The following is a 19,142-nucleotide window of genomic DNA, read 5'->3' as shown; positions in this document are numbered from 1 at the left end:
GTTGAAATCTGTGGTTCAGAGTGAAATGTCTCAACCACAGTGTGGCTCTCCTCATAGAGACCATGAAAGCCACACAGAACCCCTTTAGCATGACAGTAAACTGTTTAAACTCAGTGGTGGAAAGCAGGACTCATTTACTCAAGTACTGTACAATTCTGAGCTTGTTTACTTGAGTGCTTCCATTGTATACTCCCTTATACTTCTGCTCCACTGCAACTGGGAGGCAAATATTGTGTTTGTTACTCCACTGACAGCTTTAGTTACTGTTTACTTTTTAAATTCAGATTAATACAAAATATACAATACAAAATATACAAGCAACTAAAAAATTATGTGTTATTATACATATACATAGTAGTTAAAATTACCCACACCTTTTTAGCTGCAGCATTAATTATATAAAATGCATCAATAATCATGATCCAATTATTTTATTATTTTATTGTTTTATTGTATCTTATTTCTTTTATTCTGTTTTTATTTATTTTTTCTGTACAGCACTTTGGTCCACCTTGGTTGTTTTTTAAAGTGCTTTATAAATAAAGTTGGATTGGATTGGATTGGAAAATATAATATTCTGAAATGGGCCATTCTGCAAAGTGAGTACTGTTACTTACTGGTACTTTTAAGTATATTTTGATACCTATGATGTGTACATTTTGTAATTTTTATTTTAGTAAAAGATCAATACTTCTTCCACCGTTATTTAAATTAGATTTAAATCAGTGTAGCACACTCTGGTAGATAAGAATTGAAAATGATTTTTGACCCAATTGTTTGGACAGAAATAAATAATAAATAGATACAAAAGGATAATGTGCTTCTAGAAATCTTATAGACAGAATCGTACAAGTTGAATAGAAATAAATAAAGACTAATCTAAAAAGCATCCTCCAAGCCTTTGCAAATAGAATACAATGCGCTCCAGCTTCTCTTGTGAAATTTGGTGAGTGAAGGTCGATGCTCCTGTTCCTCCATGCAGACATGAGTCCTGCAGGCACCAGCGTCCAGCCGCCGCCAGGCTTTTATTTGGACGTCGCCTCACCGGAAGTCGCAGTACTCGGCTTGACGGAGGCTGCGCGCAGCGGTGAGGTCCGCCGCCTGCTCCCTGTGTGCTCCCACTGTTGTTGAAAGCGGGCAGATAGCTAACACAGACCTCCAGCGTTTTTTAATGGAATACAGATTAAACGTCTGCTGGTAAATCAGCCTGAGAGGAGAACGAGGAGGAGGAGGAAGGCGAGAGGAAGAGCCGCAGAGGAGAAGGAGAGGCAGAGGAGAAAAGGAGGGGGACCGGGAGAAAAAAAAATCGGGACAGTATAATGCTGCAGATTTGACCGAAAGGTAAGAAAATCCGCCTGATCGATACTTATTGGCGATTGATCCCAAAGTTGTCGGTGCGGAGCGGATCGAGGCTGAGGTGAGGGAGGTTAGAGCCGCAGCCGCCGCAGCCCGCAGCTGCTGAATGTAGGTCATTGTGTCTGTGGGCCGAGCCGAACCAAGCCGAGACAAACCGAGCCGGGCCGGGCCGTCCTGCAGCTGCAGCCAGGCCGCAGGCAGGCGGCGGCGGAGGAGGAGGACGGTGCCCTGCAGCAGGACTGACTGCTGCTGCACAAACCACACTCATTTATCATCACAAATACTGCTGCTGCTGCTGCCACCATAATGATGATGATGATGATGATGATGGTGATGAAACATGAAAGATTCAGATAACAGGCTCATTATTTTGAGAAAAAGTGTAGCAGAATGGTCGAAGACAGCATGAAAGTAAACTTTTAAAAACACTAAAGGCCCCTGAAAACTTGCTTTCTTGATTTTGAGCATCACTTTGTAACAAGAAGTATTCATGACCTGAAAAGCAAGAATCAAAGTTTATCTTTGGGGATAAAAACATTTTATTTTATTTTTTAATAGCTGAACTCTAAAATCCTCCGCCTGCTTCATCAGGACTGTGTGGGTGTGGTTTGTACAAGGTGCCCATGTTGATATATGTTTACATATATATGTACTAAAATGAAACCAAATTAAGGTAAAAGCAGAAACCATGTAGTAAGGATAGTAATGTCATGATACCAGAATTTTAAACTCATGTGCAGTACTAGTATAAAAAAGATACTCCTGTGAAAAAAAGCACATAAAATAGCTAATTTGTTTTCTTTTTTTATTAACCTGCACTGTGGCGGCAAAGAAAAAAGTCACTGAACACATACAAACACGTCTGTAATAATAATTTTTTTCAATAATAATTGAAAAAAACATTGCTATTAGAATTTGGATCATTCCCTGCTGTTTGATGTGTGCAGCGCTGGGTTGAAAATACTGTCATATACCCGTTTTTTCTGAATAGCTTCAGCACTTTTGATAGTTTGGAATATATAACTAATGGAGATCGTATCGTTTTAAACACGTGTTGTCAAAAAAGTGCCCAAGTATCAATACTTTTGACAACCTTCAGAGGGAGAAATGCATGTGTGAAATTGTGGGTCACCAGTTACTGTGTCAACTGAACAGAAAGCTGCGTGCATGCTAACGTGTTACTGCGTAAACTAACAACAATAAACACACTTTACAAAAGCCAAAGGAAACAGCAGGCGTAGAAACACAAAGTAAAATTGAAAGACATTTTGGGAACGACACCACTCGCGGGTTTGTCCGTAAATATAAAGCTGGAGCCTGGGGGTGGTTAGCTTAGCTTAGCTTAGCTTAGCTTAGCATGGAGGCTGGAAACAGGGACAAACAGCGAGCCTGGCTTTGTCCAAAGGTAACTAAGTCTGCCTTCAGCACCTCTAAAGCTCACTAATCAACACTTACCTCTTTATCTTGTTTGTTCAATCTGTACAAAAACCAATGTGTCAAAACGATAAGCTGTGGTTTTAATACCGTTATTAATGAGAAATAGCCAAGTCCGACAGATAAGCTGCTGTAGAGCCACACCTTGCTTTTAAACTTAAGGTTTTGTATGACTTTAACAAACCTTTGGACTGGGCCAAGCTAACAGCTTCTTCCTACATCTAGCCTTTATGCTAAGCTAAGCTAACCAGCTGCTGGCTATAGCTTCATACTTAGACATGAGAGTGGAGACAGTCTTCTGAGCTCACCCTCGAGGCAGCGAATAACAGATTTTGCAGAATATAAACCAGTATGTCTCATTAAATGATGAAACAGTGAAAACAGTGTAGAGAGACAGTTAACACCACCCCAGATGCTGAGCCATCCGGAGGGTGGTGTTGAGATTTATGCTGCAGGACGGAGGAAACGGGGGAGTTTCTCTGCCGGTTCAGACAAGAGCTGCGTCATTACCAGTGTCATCTGTTGGTTATTAAAGTCAAACGTCCATCAGCTGACAGACACGTGGACTGATTCAGGGACCGAAAGGTTTCACCGTGCAAACGGGCCGAAGAAACAGACGGCAAATCACAGGCCGAGCTGAACGTGGAGCCAATAATCTGAATGTGCTGGGAGAAATGCCAGCGGAGGGAAAATCCTTATGGAAAATGACTGCGGCCTCTATAATAACACTTCAGCGAGGGTTTGTCGTGTGTGTGTGTGTGTGTGTGTGTGTGTGTGTGTGTGTGTGTGCTGCTGCAGTGTTTGATGGTGGCCTTCAGTAGCTGACCTCATGACTTCTTTAACGTTTCTATAATTCTATGTTATTCATATGGTGATGTTGTATCAGACAGAGTTCATTATCTAAACCAGGAGTAAGAGGTGGCGGACAAAGTTGGGAGTTAGTGTCAGAGCGAGTGTGCTGGTATGTTGGCAAGTGTCTCAGATTATGGGCTACTGGTTGACCCTGGGGACCAGTGTTTGGGCCTGTGGACAAGAGTCTGAGGTTGTGGGCTAATGTCTGGGATGGACAGGAGAAGCAATTCACTAAAAACTGTCTCAGCGTGCATACAGTACGAGTATTTGAATGTAATTAAAAGATAGTCTTGTGTGTGTGTGTACAGATGTCCAACGTTAACATGGAAGCGACCATCATCCTCCCCGTCCTCAAGAAGAAACTGGCCTTTCTGTCAGGTAAAACACACACACACACACACGACATGTCTACATGTGTTTCCTCAGTGTGATGGCTGCATCCTCTCGGTTTGATCAGTAATTAGACGTGTCCCGTCTCTGCCGGCCTGTCTGTTATTAGGGGGCAAAGACCGGCGCAGTGGTCTGATCCTGACCATCCCTCTCAGCTCAGATCAGACCAGCATGGAGGAGCTCAGCGCCACACTGGACTACCTGCTCAGCATCCCCAGGTACACACACACACACACACACACACACACACGCACACACACAGTGCTGGCAGCAGTAGTGGCACTCTGGTGTGTGTCTGTGCGTAGTTATGTTAATAGAAGACTGTTTCGTCTCATGTTTGACGCCCGTTGACGTGTTTGGAGTGAACTCGTCACTGCAGAGCTGCTGGATCTGTGCTGCGTGTCCTGGCACCGGCCCCTGAACGCAGCATGTTCAGCTGTGGAGTCAAAGGCTTAAAGGATGATTCCACTTTATTACAGCTGGAATCTTACCACATGGCCCAAATATGAGATGACCCTGATTATAACATGGCCTGCTCCATTCCAACAGCTTTTTGTGGAACAGGCGTTTTGAAGATAGAAACATTTTCCCAGAGAAACGGAGTCGTCACCCACGACAATTCCGTTCCATTAAAGTGAAATACTCCCATTAAAGCGTAACGTAAATGCCACATTTGTGCAGCTTGTGTCTCAGTCACACACCCTCTCTGCATCCTGCCAGGCTGTCAGCAGAAGTCTGAATGATCTTCTCTGGTCGTTAGCAGTCTGTCTTTCCGAGCTCCTCATCCTGACGCTCTCTGGCAGCAGTGATTCCTGGCAGCTCGACAGACGATTCAGCCCCTGTTTCATTTCTGCAGTAAAGATGTCAGCAGATGCTTTTGTGTCGTTATCGCTCGTCAGGAATTTAGATCCTCCACAACACATTACGCAAGCTGTTTTAAAACTTCTGCAGGTCCAACTGGGCTTCATAAAAACTTTTAAGGCTGACGAACTATAATAAGACACACTATAAATGGGCTTGGAAAAACCCACCACGGACTTCAAGGCTACAAACAACCCATAATTCTACACTCTCTGTAGGAGAGTTACAGTGGTGTGATGCCATAAATAAGTAAACATATAGTCCTTGAATATAACATGATTCAAAGTTTTTTGAATGTGAGGAAAAGCGTCTCATTTTTGTAGTTTTTGGATATCATTTATATCAGTTATGGCGAGCCAGTGCTGTCATAACTGATAGAAATGATACTCTAAAGTACGAACATAAGATCCGAGCTGTAATGAACTTGAATTATCCTTTAAATCCCGTCGTCATGGTTTAAAGTCTGTTCGTGTTCCGAAGCTCCAACATCCAGCACCTGAGCTGGCAATAAAACAGCATTCAGAAGCTTGAGCGTCTGATTTTGGGAACTGATCAAAGCAATTGGACATGAATGCACCATTTACACGCAGGTTTTGGAAAGGAAGCAAAGAACTCTTTGTTGGCTGGGGCACCTCCGTTTGGATGATCGACCCAGACGTACTGAATGAACAGGAAACTCTGGATGTCAGTGTTGGTGCTCACAGGTTGGATGATGTTCTTGTTCTATAAAAAGCGTTTTGTGTCTGTCTCTTAGTGAGAAGTGTAAGGCTCGGGGCTTCACCGTCATCGTGGACGGACGCAAGTCTCAGTGGAACACCGTGAAGACTGTGGTGCTCATGTTGCAGGTACAAGCGTGTAATATGGCTGCCAATGACGACGTACGTGCCTGCATTACTTCGTCGGGCTGACGATGCTGTCGATGCCGTTTCAGAATGTGATTCCGGCCGAGGTGTCGCTGGTGTGCGTGGTGAAGCCAGATGAGTTCTGGGATAAGAAGGTCACACACTTCTGCTTCTGGAAGGAGAAAGACCGCCTGGGCTTCGAGGTGAGTCTCTCAGCTGCTGCTCGCTAAAGTGCTTCAGCACAAACCAGCTTCAGGTTTCCTTTATCCTCACCGTGCGCTCAGCGAGCTCCCTCGTCAGTGCTGAGAGGTACCTGAAAAGGATTTTGGAACTACGAGCTTTTGAAAATTTCTAACACGACCATCACGAGGCTTTTTCATTGTGAGGCTGTTTTTCAGCAGGATCCCGTCCATTTGTTGAAGTGTGAAAGCTGTTATTGAGCTCATGTACCGTCCAGAAAAACATCTCTGGTCAACCTCAAATCGTTGTGTGGGGTTTGGTTCTCTTTTCCACTGCAGGAACTCAACAATTTAAGAACCTTGTGAGGCTTTGGTGCAAGGTTTCTCCCTGTGTTTACACAGACACGTTGCAGACATACATCCATTACTATGTCATTAAAAGGCCTCGGAGGGACTGAGCATGTAACTTTTTAGTAATGCTAGCAGCCAGCTCTAGGGATGGCAATGTTGATCAAACCAGCTTGTAAGACCTGTTGTCCCACCACATCTGAAGGAAAAAATGTTTTTAGTGAACGGCCACACGCAAAGAAGAACCCAGGTTTTCTGCTAAGTTTGAAATGGCCTCAGAGACAAACAGCCCGTCTGTAGTCCCAGTTTTTGCTCTCGTGCGGACAGTTTGGTCCAAAAGACACACAAACACAGACACACACACATTGAATTGTGTTGTTACCCAATATCAAACAGAGGAAAACTGTGCCACTTCGGATAACCTTGAGCATCATTAACTGTCCTGAGTGCTGCTGGAAATCTGAGCCAGGACCAATCGAGAGAGAGGTGTGTGTGTCTTTGTGTGTCTTTGTGTGTCTGTGTGTGTCTGTGTGTGTCTGTGTGTGTCTATGTGTATCTGTGTGTGTGTGATTTTCGGCCAGTCTCCTCCTCTATTACAACAGATGGTTTTGCTGACAGAGATCAGTAGTCACTGTGACCCAGATTTCTGCAGCCATGTTGGCTCTTCAGTTGTTGCCACGGTAACCGGAGCAAGTTGGTTGGTCTGTAGCGACTTGAAAGTTGGTGCAGATAGATAATCCATCAGAGTCAATGTTTAGATGAGCTTATTTTTCAGTCAGAGTGGAGTCATCACTGTGTGCTGAGAGCAGAGGCCGTCAGGGAAACTGTCCCTGATGGTGCGTTCAGGGACACTCCGACATTGAAGAGTGAGCTAATTTATCTAAGGAGTGACTCAACTTATCATTATTCTGTTCACTATGTGCGTGTTTGCTCGCGTTTGCGTTGTGAGCTCCTCAGCATGTCATTTGTAAGGCTGTTTGAATACTAAATATATTTTGAAAGAAGAAATCTGATAAAATGATGTGCTGCGACTGAGTGTTGTTTAAATCTGTAAGAGCGCTCATCCTCTTCATTTTAGTATTTACACACACACACACACACACACACACACACACACACACAGCTGCTGGAAGGGAGATTCCAGTGACGGTGTTGAAATGTGACTCATCTTAACTATGGCGTGTGTGTGTGGATGTCACAGTGGGGTGTGCTTTGTACGGCCGATTTAAAGTCTGACCTAACATTTAAATAAACGCGTGCGCGCACACACACACACACAGAGTTGAGTCCAGTTTCTCTGACAGCATCTGCTGCCGTGACAACTGGAGGACAGACTCACTACCAGCTGTCTGACTGTCCACGTTTGTCTTCGTACAAATACAGCTCATGAGTGCTTCAGCGATAAGACAGTGAGGATAAATCGTGCAGAAGTCCAGACAGACACATAAAAACTGGGAAACGTCTACGTTTTGAAGGGAAAGCTTAAGCTCATAGAAGAAGGTCTGTGAAACCTCAGATCAGCTCGCAGGCTCTTTGTGAACACGCTCCATCTCCAGATTTAGAAAGCGCTCGGGGAAGTCGAAGGTGAAGTTTGTCTTGTGATCCAACAACTGTGTTGGGTCGATACTGTAGACTGAAGCACGTGCTCGATATGTAATCTGTGATCAACACTGGTGAGAAATGGTCTTAAGGACGGTCCTAAACTTTGACTTCTAAGTGAAAAACTGCTCAGTGGAAAGTAATGTGGTACAAAGAAGCTTAAATTAGCTTGAAGAAGGATCTCAGTGTGATCGTTCAGTGCAGTAACTCCTGAGTACGCAGAAAACAAGCACTATAATTATGTCTGTTATGCCAATTATGCCAACATGCCCTTCCTCAAATACTGAATCAAGCAACTGCAGAGTCTTTGCGTGTGAGCCCGACAGATCAGCCTTTAGCAGCCTGTGTTTGTTTTCCTGAAGACAGAACACAGGTATCAGTCTTAAAGTGAAACGTTTCCATTCAAATGTTCTGTATGTAAAAGTCAGATCGATTTGTCATCTCGGTGTTTGGTTCCTCTTTGTCCTTCAAACTCCCCAGAATCCCTGTATTTCACAGCTCAGATAATATCATACATACTGCACAATTTCTGAAGTGTGTAGATTTGAAATGAATCAGAATCAATCCACTATTTGATTATATTCACGCTGAATCATCATATCCTGAACTTCTTCATGCTGTGTGGGTGTTGGGAAAGTCCTCGTCTCTTTATAACGTCCCAGGAGCGAGATCTTGAAGTGAGCTGTGGAGCAGCTGTCGTAGCTTCAGGGCTGAATGATGTTTTAAAGTGAACATCAACGACCGCAACTGTCAAATCCAAAGAGCTCGGAGTTTTTAGTTAGACTATGACTGATACGTAGCTGGAGCTAATTAGCATTAATCCCACGTGTCGGCCAAACTACCAAATGAAGCTGTTTGTCATTGTTTTTATTCATGTGCTTGTTTCATGCCGGTGTCTGTGCTTCCTGTCAGGTGATCTTGGTTTCGGCCAATAAGCTGACTCGTTACATTGAACCCTGTCAGCTGACGGACGATTTTGGAGGAAGTCTGGACTACGACCACAGCGACTGGCTCAGCAAGAGACTGGTCACTATTTTGTTTGCACAACTAAACTAAATATTTTTCTAACTTTAAAAATGCTTGTTGCCATGGTTACCTTTTTATTCGTCATCGTCATTCGTTGCAGGTTTTTGAGAAGTTCACCAAGGAGTCGACGTCACTGCTGGACGAGCTGTCGATTATCAACGAGGGTGACAAGAGCAGCGCGGTGGACAAGGACAAGTACGCAGCGCACGCACGCACGCACGCACGCACGCACGCACGCACGCACACACACACACAGATGGACTCTAGAGCTGTGTGTTTGTCTGTCCTCTGCAGATCAGCTGACTGTGCCCTCTTGCCGTCCTTTGACCCTGAGACTGTCCTTCAGACAGGTAAGTGTCATCTTCATCTTTCGTTACATAACTGTGATCACAATGCTACATGTGTGGTCTCATCATGTCGTGACTCAGAGTCTGATTTAGATGTTGTCCCTCCACTGCAGAGCAACGGGGAAACACAAGGACACGAACGAGGCTTTAAAATATCCACATGATTTGTCCAACTCTCTCTGCCAGAGCCTCGTATTAGGACACAGGGTTTCGTCTCCCATCAAAACTGCCCCCCATAAACTGCGAATGAGCTGATTTTATGCTGTTGATGAGGATTTTCCCCTCACAGTTGTACAGCTTGTCCAGTCAAAATAATCACTCAATCAGCACCCCTATTTTCAACTCTCTTACAACCCTGATTCCAAAAAACACACTGTGATAACTTGCTTGTCCAAAGAAGGCTCAACCTGACCTGGAGGATTTGGGTGGAGAGAAGGAGGTCTTAGATGTGTAGACTGCTGCCATTAAGACCTGGAGCTTAATAGACACTAAGGATGGGTGGATGAATGGATGGAGGGCTGCGTTCACTGTACTGAGTAGCCTGTGTCTGTGTGTTGGGCAGAGGTGAAAGGAGTCTTTGTCTGTGGTACCACCCTCCTCCCTCTACCAGCTCCTTTCATAATATAACAGCATGTACGCAAACACTGACGCGTTATTGTTTCAAATGCTTTTATAACAGGCTTTTAAATCTCAATGCACCCCTCTATCTCCTCCCCCTCTGTCTGTCTGCAGGTCATGAGCTGCTGTCGGAGCTGCAGCAGCGTCGCTTTAACGGCTCAGAGGGAGGAGGAGGAGGGCAGGGAGGTGAGGAAGCAGCCATCAGTCCAGGTGTCACTGTGCTGGTCCAGCTCAGACTGATGGAGGGACACTGTGTATGAATGAATGAGGGCACCTCGTCTGTGTTGTCATGTGCCAATTTGACAGTTGAATGCAGTCATTCAGCTGTTCCAGTTAGCTACATAGAATACTACAGTATGACTCAGTGCGTGAGGGTACTGCGTGGACTGCCCCAGTTCTGACCTGTCTTTGACCTCTGAACTCCAGGTCCAGCCTGGTGTCCCATGGAGGAGGAGCTGCTGGCTCAGCCTCAGGTGATGAAGCTGCTGGACTCGCTGAGGGAGCAGTACACCAGATACCAGGAGCTCTGCAGGCAGCGAAATAAACGCACCCAGCTAGACGAGATCCACGCCAAGGTCATGCAGGTAATGCATGCACACACACACACACACACACACACAGATGTAGAGACAGCTATGAAGCTTTGTCCCCATCTGCAAATGTCAAAGTATTTGAAAATGTGTTTTGAGCTGACTCTGTAGTCCAGCGGTGCAGCACATGTAGAAATCACTGCTGGAGGATCCACTGTGAGCATTTTAGCATTTAGCCAGACCCAGATTGGTAACGACCGTCTGTCTCTGATGGCAACTCGATTCCTATTTAATTTGATTTGGTGCTGCAGCTTGCAAGGTTGAAGGTCAAGGCGAAACAATCCAATCCATCAGCACATAAAGATATGTAACTGGATAGGCCCACATTACATGTAGACGTATTAATTTGTATCTATTACAGATGTATAATTTGTTTTGAGTGACAAGAAAGGAAAAATGTTTTAGAAAAAAAACCCTCAAATTCACAAGGCCCTTAAAGAGACAAGGCCTCAGGCGATGGCCTACCTAACCCATACTATGAAATCATTTTCAAGCTGCAGTTGTGCAGTTCAATGAAAGTGTGAAGAAGAGTGTGTAAAAAGTGTGTAAAAAAAATCCCCCACACACTCACAGCTCTGTGTGGGCATTGTCCGGCTGCACTATTGGCCTCCTCAATCTCAAGTCCCTTGCTCTAATTCTTTTATCCAGCCTTTGACCATTGACCCTCAGAAACAGTGTCAGTGAGCAGCCTCACCAAGGATGCTTTAGAACGAGATTACCCATTACAATAGTATGAGATGGGTTACACCCCCCCCCGGCTTCGCTGCTGCACAGAACGTCAGTAGAAGGAGACTCTGTTGTGGTAACTGGGGTTCCTGTAGCCGAAGGGGCTGATGGCTAACACCACGGTCTTGGAGAAGAGCCTAGGGTTGCCATGGTAACCGAAACATGTCGGTCGCTAGCCTTGAGGTCTTGAGGTGGGGGGGGGGTTGGCCTATTTCTGGATCGAAGTGTGTGTGTGAGTGTGTGTGCGTGAGAGAGAAAGGTTAAAGTTAGGGTTAGATTAAGGTTGGGATTAGGCAAACTGTGGTTGTGGTAAGGGTCAGAGGTTAGGCTCCAGGAAATGAATGTAATTCTGTAGTGTCCCCAAGAATGACCAAGTGAACGTGAGTGTGTGTGTGTGGTAGCCCGTAAGGCATCACTGACCTGATAAATACAATTAAACCATGATACTGACACACACACATCTGGAAACACAGCTCCAGATGTGACTGTGCTGTACAGTGCTATGGTGAACATTAAACTCCAGCTCATAACAAAAACCTAACCACTGTGTGTGGTATGATTTCAGTTTGCAATAGACAAACACACAGGCAGCCTTAGTAACAGCTTTTATTTTATATATATATTAAAGAAAAATTAAACATCCACAAAATATTAGGTCCCTACCAAACAAGGCACACTCACAGATAGCTTTGTTTATGTTGTGAATGTTATGGAAAAAATAGTTTTTATAAAAAGAAAGTAATGATAAAAAATAAATAAATAAAAAAAAGCCACAATGTTTCTTGTCTCTTTTTTTCTTGGTGAATTCTGACACTGATGTCTGACCATATCAGTGACACGTGAAGTTTAAAGGGGCAGCACTACTTTACACATGCAGTGTGGTTCATGATGTCATCAGGGTCACCTCAGATTCACATTTTGAACAGGCAGCCGTTACAAACTTGGGACATGGTGTTTGAAAGGTGTGGGCACGGAACGAGCTGAGAGGGTCTATCTAAAGACACATTGAGTTGCATTATGGGAAATGTGGGATCCAGTGTTTTTGACGCTTGAGTTATAGTGGGGACTAAAAATCAGGATATCTCTGCCTCTGCTGCTTTGATTTTGTTTTTTAATATATGTCTCATCTCCTCCAACTTAATAAAAGAGCTACATATGCTAAACCACCATAATGGCCCTTTAGCAGCCAATTCATAAATTCAGTTATTCCTTGATAGGCCTGTATGATCTGATCTAATTCTCACCCCCCATATGCTTCAGCTGATAGATATCAATTTCAAATTTCACTTGTTCAATTTCAATTGGTTTTACTGTAACATGTAAATATGTGTGTGTTGCTGAAGCAAATCAGGGAAACTATGACATGGATACAAAAAAACAAAAAGCTATTTTAATATAAATTATACAAGAAAAGATTTATGAACAGTGACCATCAAAGAACATCTTGATATTATATGACATGAGAGCTACAGAGACAGAGACAAGTAGAGCCTGAGAGCCCCCTGCTGGCCACTCCTTTGCAGCAGACATCCTGAAAAGCCACAGAAGGAAAAGCAAAGGTGTGAATAAGAAAACAAATGATGGCTAAATTAATTCTTATTCCTCTTTTGTACGGATGATTTAAGCAAAAGAGTTTCATGTCCATCTAGTCTGTGCAAGTGCTCCAACTTCAGCTGACAATGTCTGTTGAGAAAATAAACGGGACTGGAACCGGCACCTGCCACTTTTCTCTCCATAGGAAAACAACACTCTATTAATAATAACAATAAAGGATGGAAATAATAATCAGTATTTTTTTGGTTTTCTGTCTTTCCGTATCTCAGGTGGTCACCTGGCTTCAGGGTCCAGGTTCAGAGCTGTTGAAGACCCAGCAGGAGATTGGAGACTCGATGCGAGCGGCTCAGGCCCTGCAGCAGAAACACGAGGAGATCGAGAGCCAGCACAGTGTAATGAAGCCTACTGGAACACACACACACACACACACACACACACACAGGCCAGAAGATCGCTGGAAGGAATTCACTCTTAATAAATTTCACATGACACTGTCATGTTGTGATCACGCTCAGAGCGTCACACAAACCAACAAGCTATAATTTGTTAATTACTACTGTCTCCCTGTTTGCGGTCTTATGCTAAGCTAACTCCTCCTGACTCCAGCTTCATATCTGAAGAGCAGACATGAAAGGAAGAAGGCCAATAAACATATTTCCTAACATGTCAAGCTTTTCTCTTAAAATAACTGCTCCTGGCAACCGCTGCCTCATCTTCTGTGTCACCTGAGGAGACTTTTCATGTTAGATGAACCACTGAATATTTTTACATCCCATTCATATCAGTTGTATTAGACTGCTTTAGTTTTAGTTAGGTATACTTAAAAAAACCTAGCAACAGAGTTCATGTCAGTTCCGCTTTGTGTCAGTGTGCTGTGGAGAACAAAGCCATTTTAGTTACACGGGTGGTGTCGAGTGTGAGCATCGTGCTGATTATATTTGTGTATGTGCAGGAGTGGTTCGCAGTGTACGTGGAGCTGAACCAGCAGATCGCTGCCTTGCTCAGTGCCGGGGAGGAGGAGGAGGTGGTGGAGCTGAAGGCGCTGCAGCAGCAGCTGAGCGACGTCTGCTACAGGCAGGCGGCTCAGCTGGAGGGCCGACAGAACGTCCTGCAGGCGGCGCAGGGCTTCCACAGCACCACGCAGGAGGTAACACACACACACACACACTCACTGCATCAGCTGCTGTTTGTGCAGGATGATCTTAGACTTTGGTTTCATCTTTGTGCGTCCAGTACGGAGTCCAGGACGTGTTTAGCGTAGCTTAGCACAAAGTCTGTAGACAAGGGAAAACCACAACCGGATGATTCAGGGATGAAGCTGAATGCGGTCAAGTTGCTAGAAAATGTGTATGTGATTTTTTTCTGAATAACCTCCCTGCAGTTGTCCCAGCAGTTGGACGGTCTATTGGGCATGCTCTGTGCCGACGTGGCTCCAGCTGACGGAGCTTCAATTCAGCAAAACCTCAAACTGTTGGAGGAGAAGCTGCAGACCGTCGGTTCGTGTCCTGAATGATAATAATAATACTTTTTTGTGGTGTTGATTTAAGTATGTATATCTGCGTACATGCTGTGGACCAAGCAGTGAGTTCCCCTGTCACATTAACCCGTTTTCCTCCTTGCAGAGGCAGGCCTTGCCTCTCTGCGTCAGAAGGGGGCGATGCTGCTGGAGCAGATGTGCGGCCAGCCGTCCTGGGCTCTGGAGGAAACGGAGAGTCCGGCTGGGGAACAGCAGGACAACGTTCAGCACATCCAGGCTGTGATGGAGGAGATGCAGCTCCGCAAGCAGAGGTAACTTTCTTCTTCTTTTGCTTCTCACTGCAGAGTAAAGCAGGGACCTCTGGTTTCTTTATGACCACCCTCAGGACAAACTATGCATTTTTGGCTCCACTGTTAGTAAGAGTCTAAGATAAATCATCAGAATGTTGTAATGGACGCTGCAGCCTGTAGGGGGCAGTAGCAGCACTTTACACTGCTGGCTTATGTTAATGAAGCCTTTAACAGTGTGTGTGTTTGTGTGTGTGTGTTTCAGGTGTGAGGACATGGTGGATGTGAGGAGGCTGAAGATGCTACAGATGGTCCAACTGTTTAAATGTGAAGAAGACGCTTTACAGGTAGGACACACAACAACAACACACACACAAACACACAAAAATACTGCCTGTGTTGATGACATGGTGATCTATGTATGGGTGTGTGTGTACGTGTGTGCGTGTGTGTTCAGGCAGTGGAGTGGCTTGGCGAGTTGTTGGACGCCCTGTTGAAGACTCATGTCAGGCTGGGCGATGACACTCAGGAGACCAGAACCATGTTGGACAAACACAGGAAGTTTGTGGACGTCGCTCAGGTGAGACACTTCCAGACCGCTCATAGTCATTTGATCTATTGGCCAAAATATTGATGAGAGTGGCTTTAAATAGTAGTTCACATCACACATTCAACAACTGACCCATCAGAGCTTCTAACAGTGTGCCACAGGGAGCCTTGCCTGAATAAAGAGCGCAAGGAAGGACATTTTTACAAAAATTAACCTTAACCCAGATTAAGAAAGGACAAAAACCATTCTGATTGAACTCTGTCTCTGGGTTTATCTCTGTCTTCCTGTCTTCTTTCCTGTCTTTTACTTCAGAGCACCTATGATTACGGCCGCCAGCTGCTGCAGGCGACCGTCGTCCTGTGTCAGTCCCTGCGCTGTACGACGCGTTCGTCCGGAGACACTCTGCCGAGACTCAACCGAGTCTGGAAACAGTTCACCGTCAGCACCGAGGAGAGACAGCAGAGACTGGAGCTGGCTCTGAGCTTCCACACCGCCGCCGAAAAGGTGAGACAGGCTGAGAGAGAGAGCGAGGCCTCACTGTATTATCACTATTATTATTATATACTTTTTGATGTGTCACGCTGATCCTTGCACACTATCGCAGCCACCAGATGTGCTTTTACTGCGTTTCAGGTGTTACAGCAGGAGTGTGTGGACGCAGAGTCTCTGGATGATGTCGACTCGACAGGGAAAACTCTGCTGGACAGACTGACCATGCCTGTTATCTTCCCTGATGGGTGCGTACATACACACACGCTCACAAATCTGTCTTTGTCACTTTGGAGACCATTTCCTCGCTGGAGATCCTCGCCTTAGCTATAATCACTCCATGCCGGACCCCAATCCTTCTCATCAGTCAGAATATTGATTTGCCTCCTGGGGTCAACAGAAACAAGCTTTGAACAAAAGACAGACACCACCTTTTCAGTTGACACATGTTTCTGGCTGCCTGGTGGATGTAAGGCCAATATTCACTCTGTTTTATCTCCGCTTTTGGTCTCTACCAACTCCTGAGGTAAATATCTGACTCTTTAGCTGCTAAATGTTCCACAAACTGTGTCTGTCTGCTGTTTGGTGCTGAGCAGCTACTGTGTAGTGGATACAGGGCTGTCAACAGACTTGCTGGGGCCCGGGGACAAGAGACCATCATAGCCCCCCCCCACCCCCCACCCCTTGAAAAAAAAAAAAAAAAAGGAAAATATATACATTTGAAATATTTAATATGTTAAAGTTTTTAAGTATATAATTCTTCGGCAATGATTTAATTAAAAAGAAATATGTGAATGTAAAGTAAAATAAATTAAGGGTCTTCAGGGGCCCCTATGGTCCTGAGGCCCGGGACAACATACCCGGTTGCCCCCCCCTGTCGACGGGCTTGAGTGGATATTTACTAGAACTTTAGAACTGAGAACAGCTGCTGGCTGCATCTGAAACCGACACACCAAAACAGTACATCTGTGGGTCCAAAAACCAACAGAGTGATGCAGAGCAGAGCGTCCTAGTAGCCAAGTGGTTACAGCACACGGCACATAACTGATTTGTGGTTCCATAACCATAAACACCACTTTTAATTAATTTAATTACATTATGGGCACTTGCATTTTGTCCCCACAAGGAAGGCAAGTCCCCACAAAGTGACAGTGTTAGCAGATTTATGTCCCCACCACATGAGTATTACATGACCACACACACACACATTTCACTTTCAAACTCCTAACTTGAATCGTTGTTGTTTCAGGAGCGAGCAGTACTTCGGGAGTCCCAGCGAAACGGCAGCGGCAGCAGAGGGCGTCAGAGAGCGCCTCCTGCTGGTGGAGGAGAGGCGGCTGCAGCTGCAGGAGGCAGCACTTCATAATGAGGAGGAGGAGGAGGAGGAGGTGCTAAACGGGCAGGAGACACGGCTAGACGTGATCGGAGAGGAACTGAGTGAGAAAGAGGAGCAAGATGAGGAGGAAGAGGAGGAGGTGGGGCAGCAGGATGAAGACTTGGAGAGGGGCACGCAGGACTGCTAATGGATCGCGGATGACGTTAAACCGAGCAGCCTTAATGAAGCTCGTTAACAAAGGGCTGCTGATTAATTTCCACCGAAACCTCCGATTTGTCTCGCTGCAGCAGTAGGTTATTCTTACTGATGGTATCTCTTTAAATTAGGACTACGTTTCCCATCAGCCTCACTGCTTACCCTTCCTGAAAGAGGATAAACATGTTGGAAGTGGTTTCATCCGGCAATCTTTCACTCCGTTCAGCAGAAACTGTGACAGCTCTACCACCGTTTGCTCTGGAACAACAGCGCCCTCTAACTGTTTCTTCAGCAGATTTCCTTCCATACGTGACCCGCTGGATCACAAATGTACAATACTGGAAATATTTAGTGGAATTATTAATATTCATGTCTCTGGATGCTCTGTTGATGACGATCGACTGTAAAGTAGTCAGTTTGGATAAGAAAACTCCTAACCTACGCCTAACATCACCTCTTCCTTCCCAGCATGCCACTTGCTTGCGTAAGTGGGCGGAGCTTCCATGGTGCTAACACGGTTACCAAGGTTTTTTTTTTTTGTCTGTGCCTCCTCCTCCTTCCCACTAGATGTTACTTTTCGTTCATGATATTTCAGCACCTGCTGAGTCATCGGCAGCTGTCACTCTCTCAGTGCTGTGTCTGTCCTGCTTTATATAAAGGAGGGGGTCTCGTCTCGTTTTAATGGGTCCAAGTGTGCTGATGGCAAATGTCAGAACTCACAGCAGTGAGTAGTGCTGAGTTCAGCACCCCGTACGCTGCGCTGTGTTTTAAATAACGTACGCGACACCCCCCAGCGCGTGCCCAAAACAGTGATGTAAGAAACTATTTTAGTTCCTGCCCACACAGATACTGGACCAATCACACTTACTGGAGAGCGTCAAATAAAAGGGGGGCACTAAACCAGCAGAACCGTGATTGAAATTTAAATTTGTGCAACGGTTTTGCTGTAAAAACTTTGCTGATACTGCAGATTTCATCCAGTTCATAAAGAAGAAGGCAAAATATGTAAAACGATATTGAGAGCACATTGAAGTAACTTGAAATTTTGCGTCCAAATTGTGAAATACTTATGTTGGCAGTTACAGATTTGACCAAATAAGTGGAAAAAAACACAATGAGAGACACATTTATTTCAATTTCACTTTGTTTTTTAAACCCGCTGAGTGGATTCTTGGTGAATTAGTCTGTGGGACTCAACACAGTTGCAACATTAATGCATCCATGACACTTTCGCATTTCAAGGACCCAGAGGCTCCGACCGCTTTGCTGCTCTAAAGAAACCATCTGCCTTCATGATAGAAATCTAACGCGTGCCGCTTGCTCTGGTCCAGACTAACCACAGGGACTGAGGTGGCCTCTGAGTGTGCAGACTGGTGGTCATTTGCTGACGTGGTGACAGCAGGACAGATTCCTTTTCTATTTATTTGACTTTTTTCAAGCAGACCATGATGTAATTTGTTGGTGTTTTTGACCAATGACTGCTGCTGTAAGTGTAACCGCTAAATGCTGTGTCTTGCTTTCTGTCATCTTCTGTCCAATGACATACAGTGTACAATGACATCAGTATGACATCATCCTCTAAATAAAGAAGCGTTTTGAAGTTGCTGTCTGAAGTGTTTTTGTTAACATCGATGACAGAGAATGGTTACGTGAACAAATCAGCATTGAGAGACAGCAACAAAGACTACAACAGTTATTACATAATTGCTGTTTTATGCTGTAATCTAATCTTTTAAATGTCCTGTATACCAGATACCTGGTTTCCATGATTAGGGTAGGGGATGAGAGGAACATGGGGCCATATTCAAAAAACATCCTGAGGCTAAAAGCAGCTCTGACTCTGCTGAGCTCAGAGAAACTAAAAATAAAAATAAAGGGAGTTGAAGTGTAATTCCCATAGCCATTAAAACAAAAAGTAACTCTTGAGAAAAACTAGAAGCAGTCCAAGACTACTGTATCACTAAGACCTGCTCACTGTCAGTTGCAGCAGGTAAAAAACCTTGATATGTTATGACTTTAAAATCACGAGTTGGAAAAAATATTGTGTCTTCAAAAGACTAAAAGGACGACTCCTGAGCAAGGCTTG

The 19,142-nt window shown here is 44.7% G+C and overlaps 1 protein-coding gene across 1 annotated transcript; it reads left to right on the top strand.

Annotated features, from left to right (window-relative positions):
• The first annotated feature begins 1,139 nt into the window (after positions 1–1,139).
• Positions 1,140–18,618, top strand: sestd1 (SEC14 and spectrin domains 1). Its single transcript, XM_041950631.1, has 19 exons — positions 1,140–1,341; positions 3,951–4,020; positions 4,142–4,250; positions 5,648–5,738; positions 5,825–5,938; positions 8,774–8,887; positions 8,988–9,082; positions 9,182–9,237; positions 9,967–10,038; positions 10,279–10,436; positions 12,992–13,114; positions 13,675–13,869; positions 14,104–14,218; positions 14,345–14,510; positions 14,752–14,833; positions 14,944–15,066; positions 15,349–15,540; positions 15,670–15,773; positions 16,775–18,618. The coding sequence occupies exons 2-19, from the start codon at positions 3,951–3,953 to the stop codon at positions 17,046–17,048; spliced, it is 2,253 nt and encodes a 750-aa protein (XP_041806565.1). The 5' UTR covers positions 1,140–1,341; the 3' UTR covers positions 17,049–18,618.
• Positions 18,619–19,142: the final 524 nt, after the last annotated feature.

The sequence above is a fragment of the Chelmon rostratus genome, chromosome 13, assembly GCF_017976325.1.
Source record: "Chelmon rostratus isolate fCheRos1 chromosome 13, fCheRos1.pri, whole genome shotgun sequence".
Classification (NCBI taxonomy): Eukaryota; Metazoa; Chordata; class Actinopteri; order Chaetodontiformes; family Chaetodontidae; genus Chelmon; species Chelmon rostratus.
Note: the sequence above shows the minus strand (reverse complement) of the source record. Positions and strands in the feature narration are given on the sequence as shown.

Coding starts and splice junctions, on each gene's coding strand:
- sestd1 (XM_041950631.1), top strand. CDS start 3,951: ATGTCCAACGTTAACATGGAAGCGACCATCATCCTCCCCGTCCTCAAG. Junction 8,888..8,987: donor ACTGGCTCAGCAAGAGACTG/GTCACTATTTTG, acceptor CATTCGTTGCAG/GTTTTTGAGAAGTTCACCAA. Junction 10,437..12,991: donor TCCACGCCAAGGTCATGCAG/GTAATGCATGCA, acceptor TCCGTATCTCAG/GTGGTCACCTGGCTTCAGGG.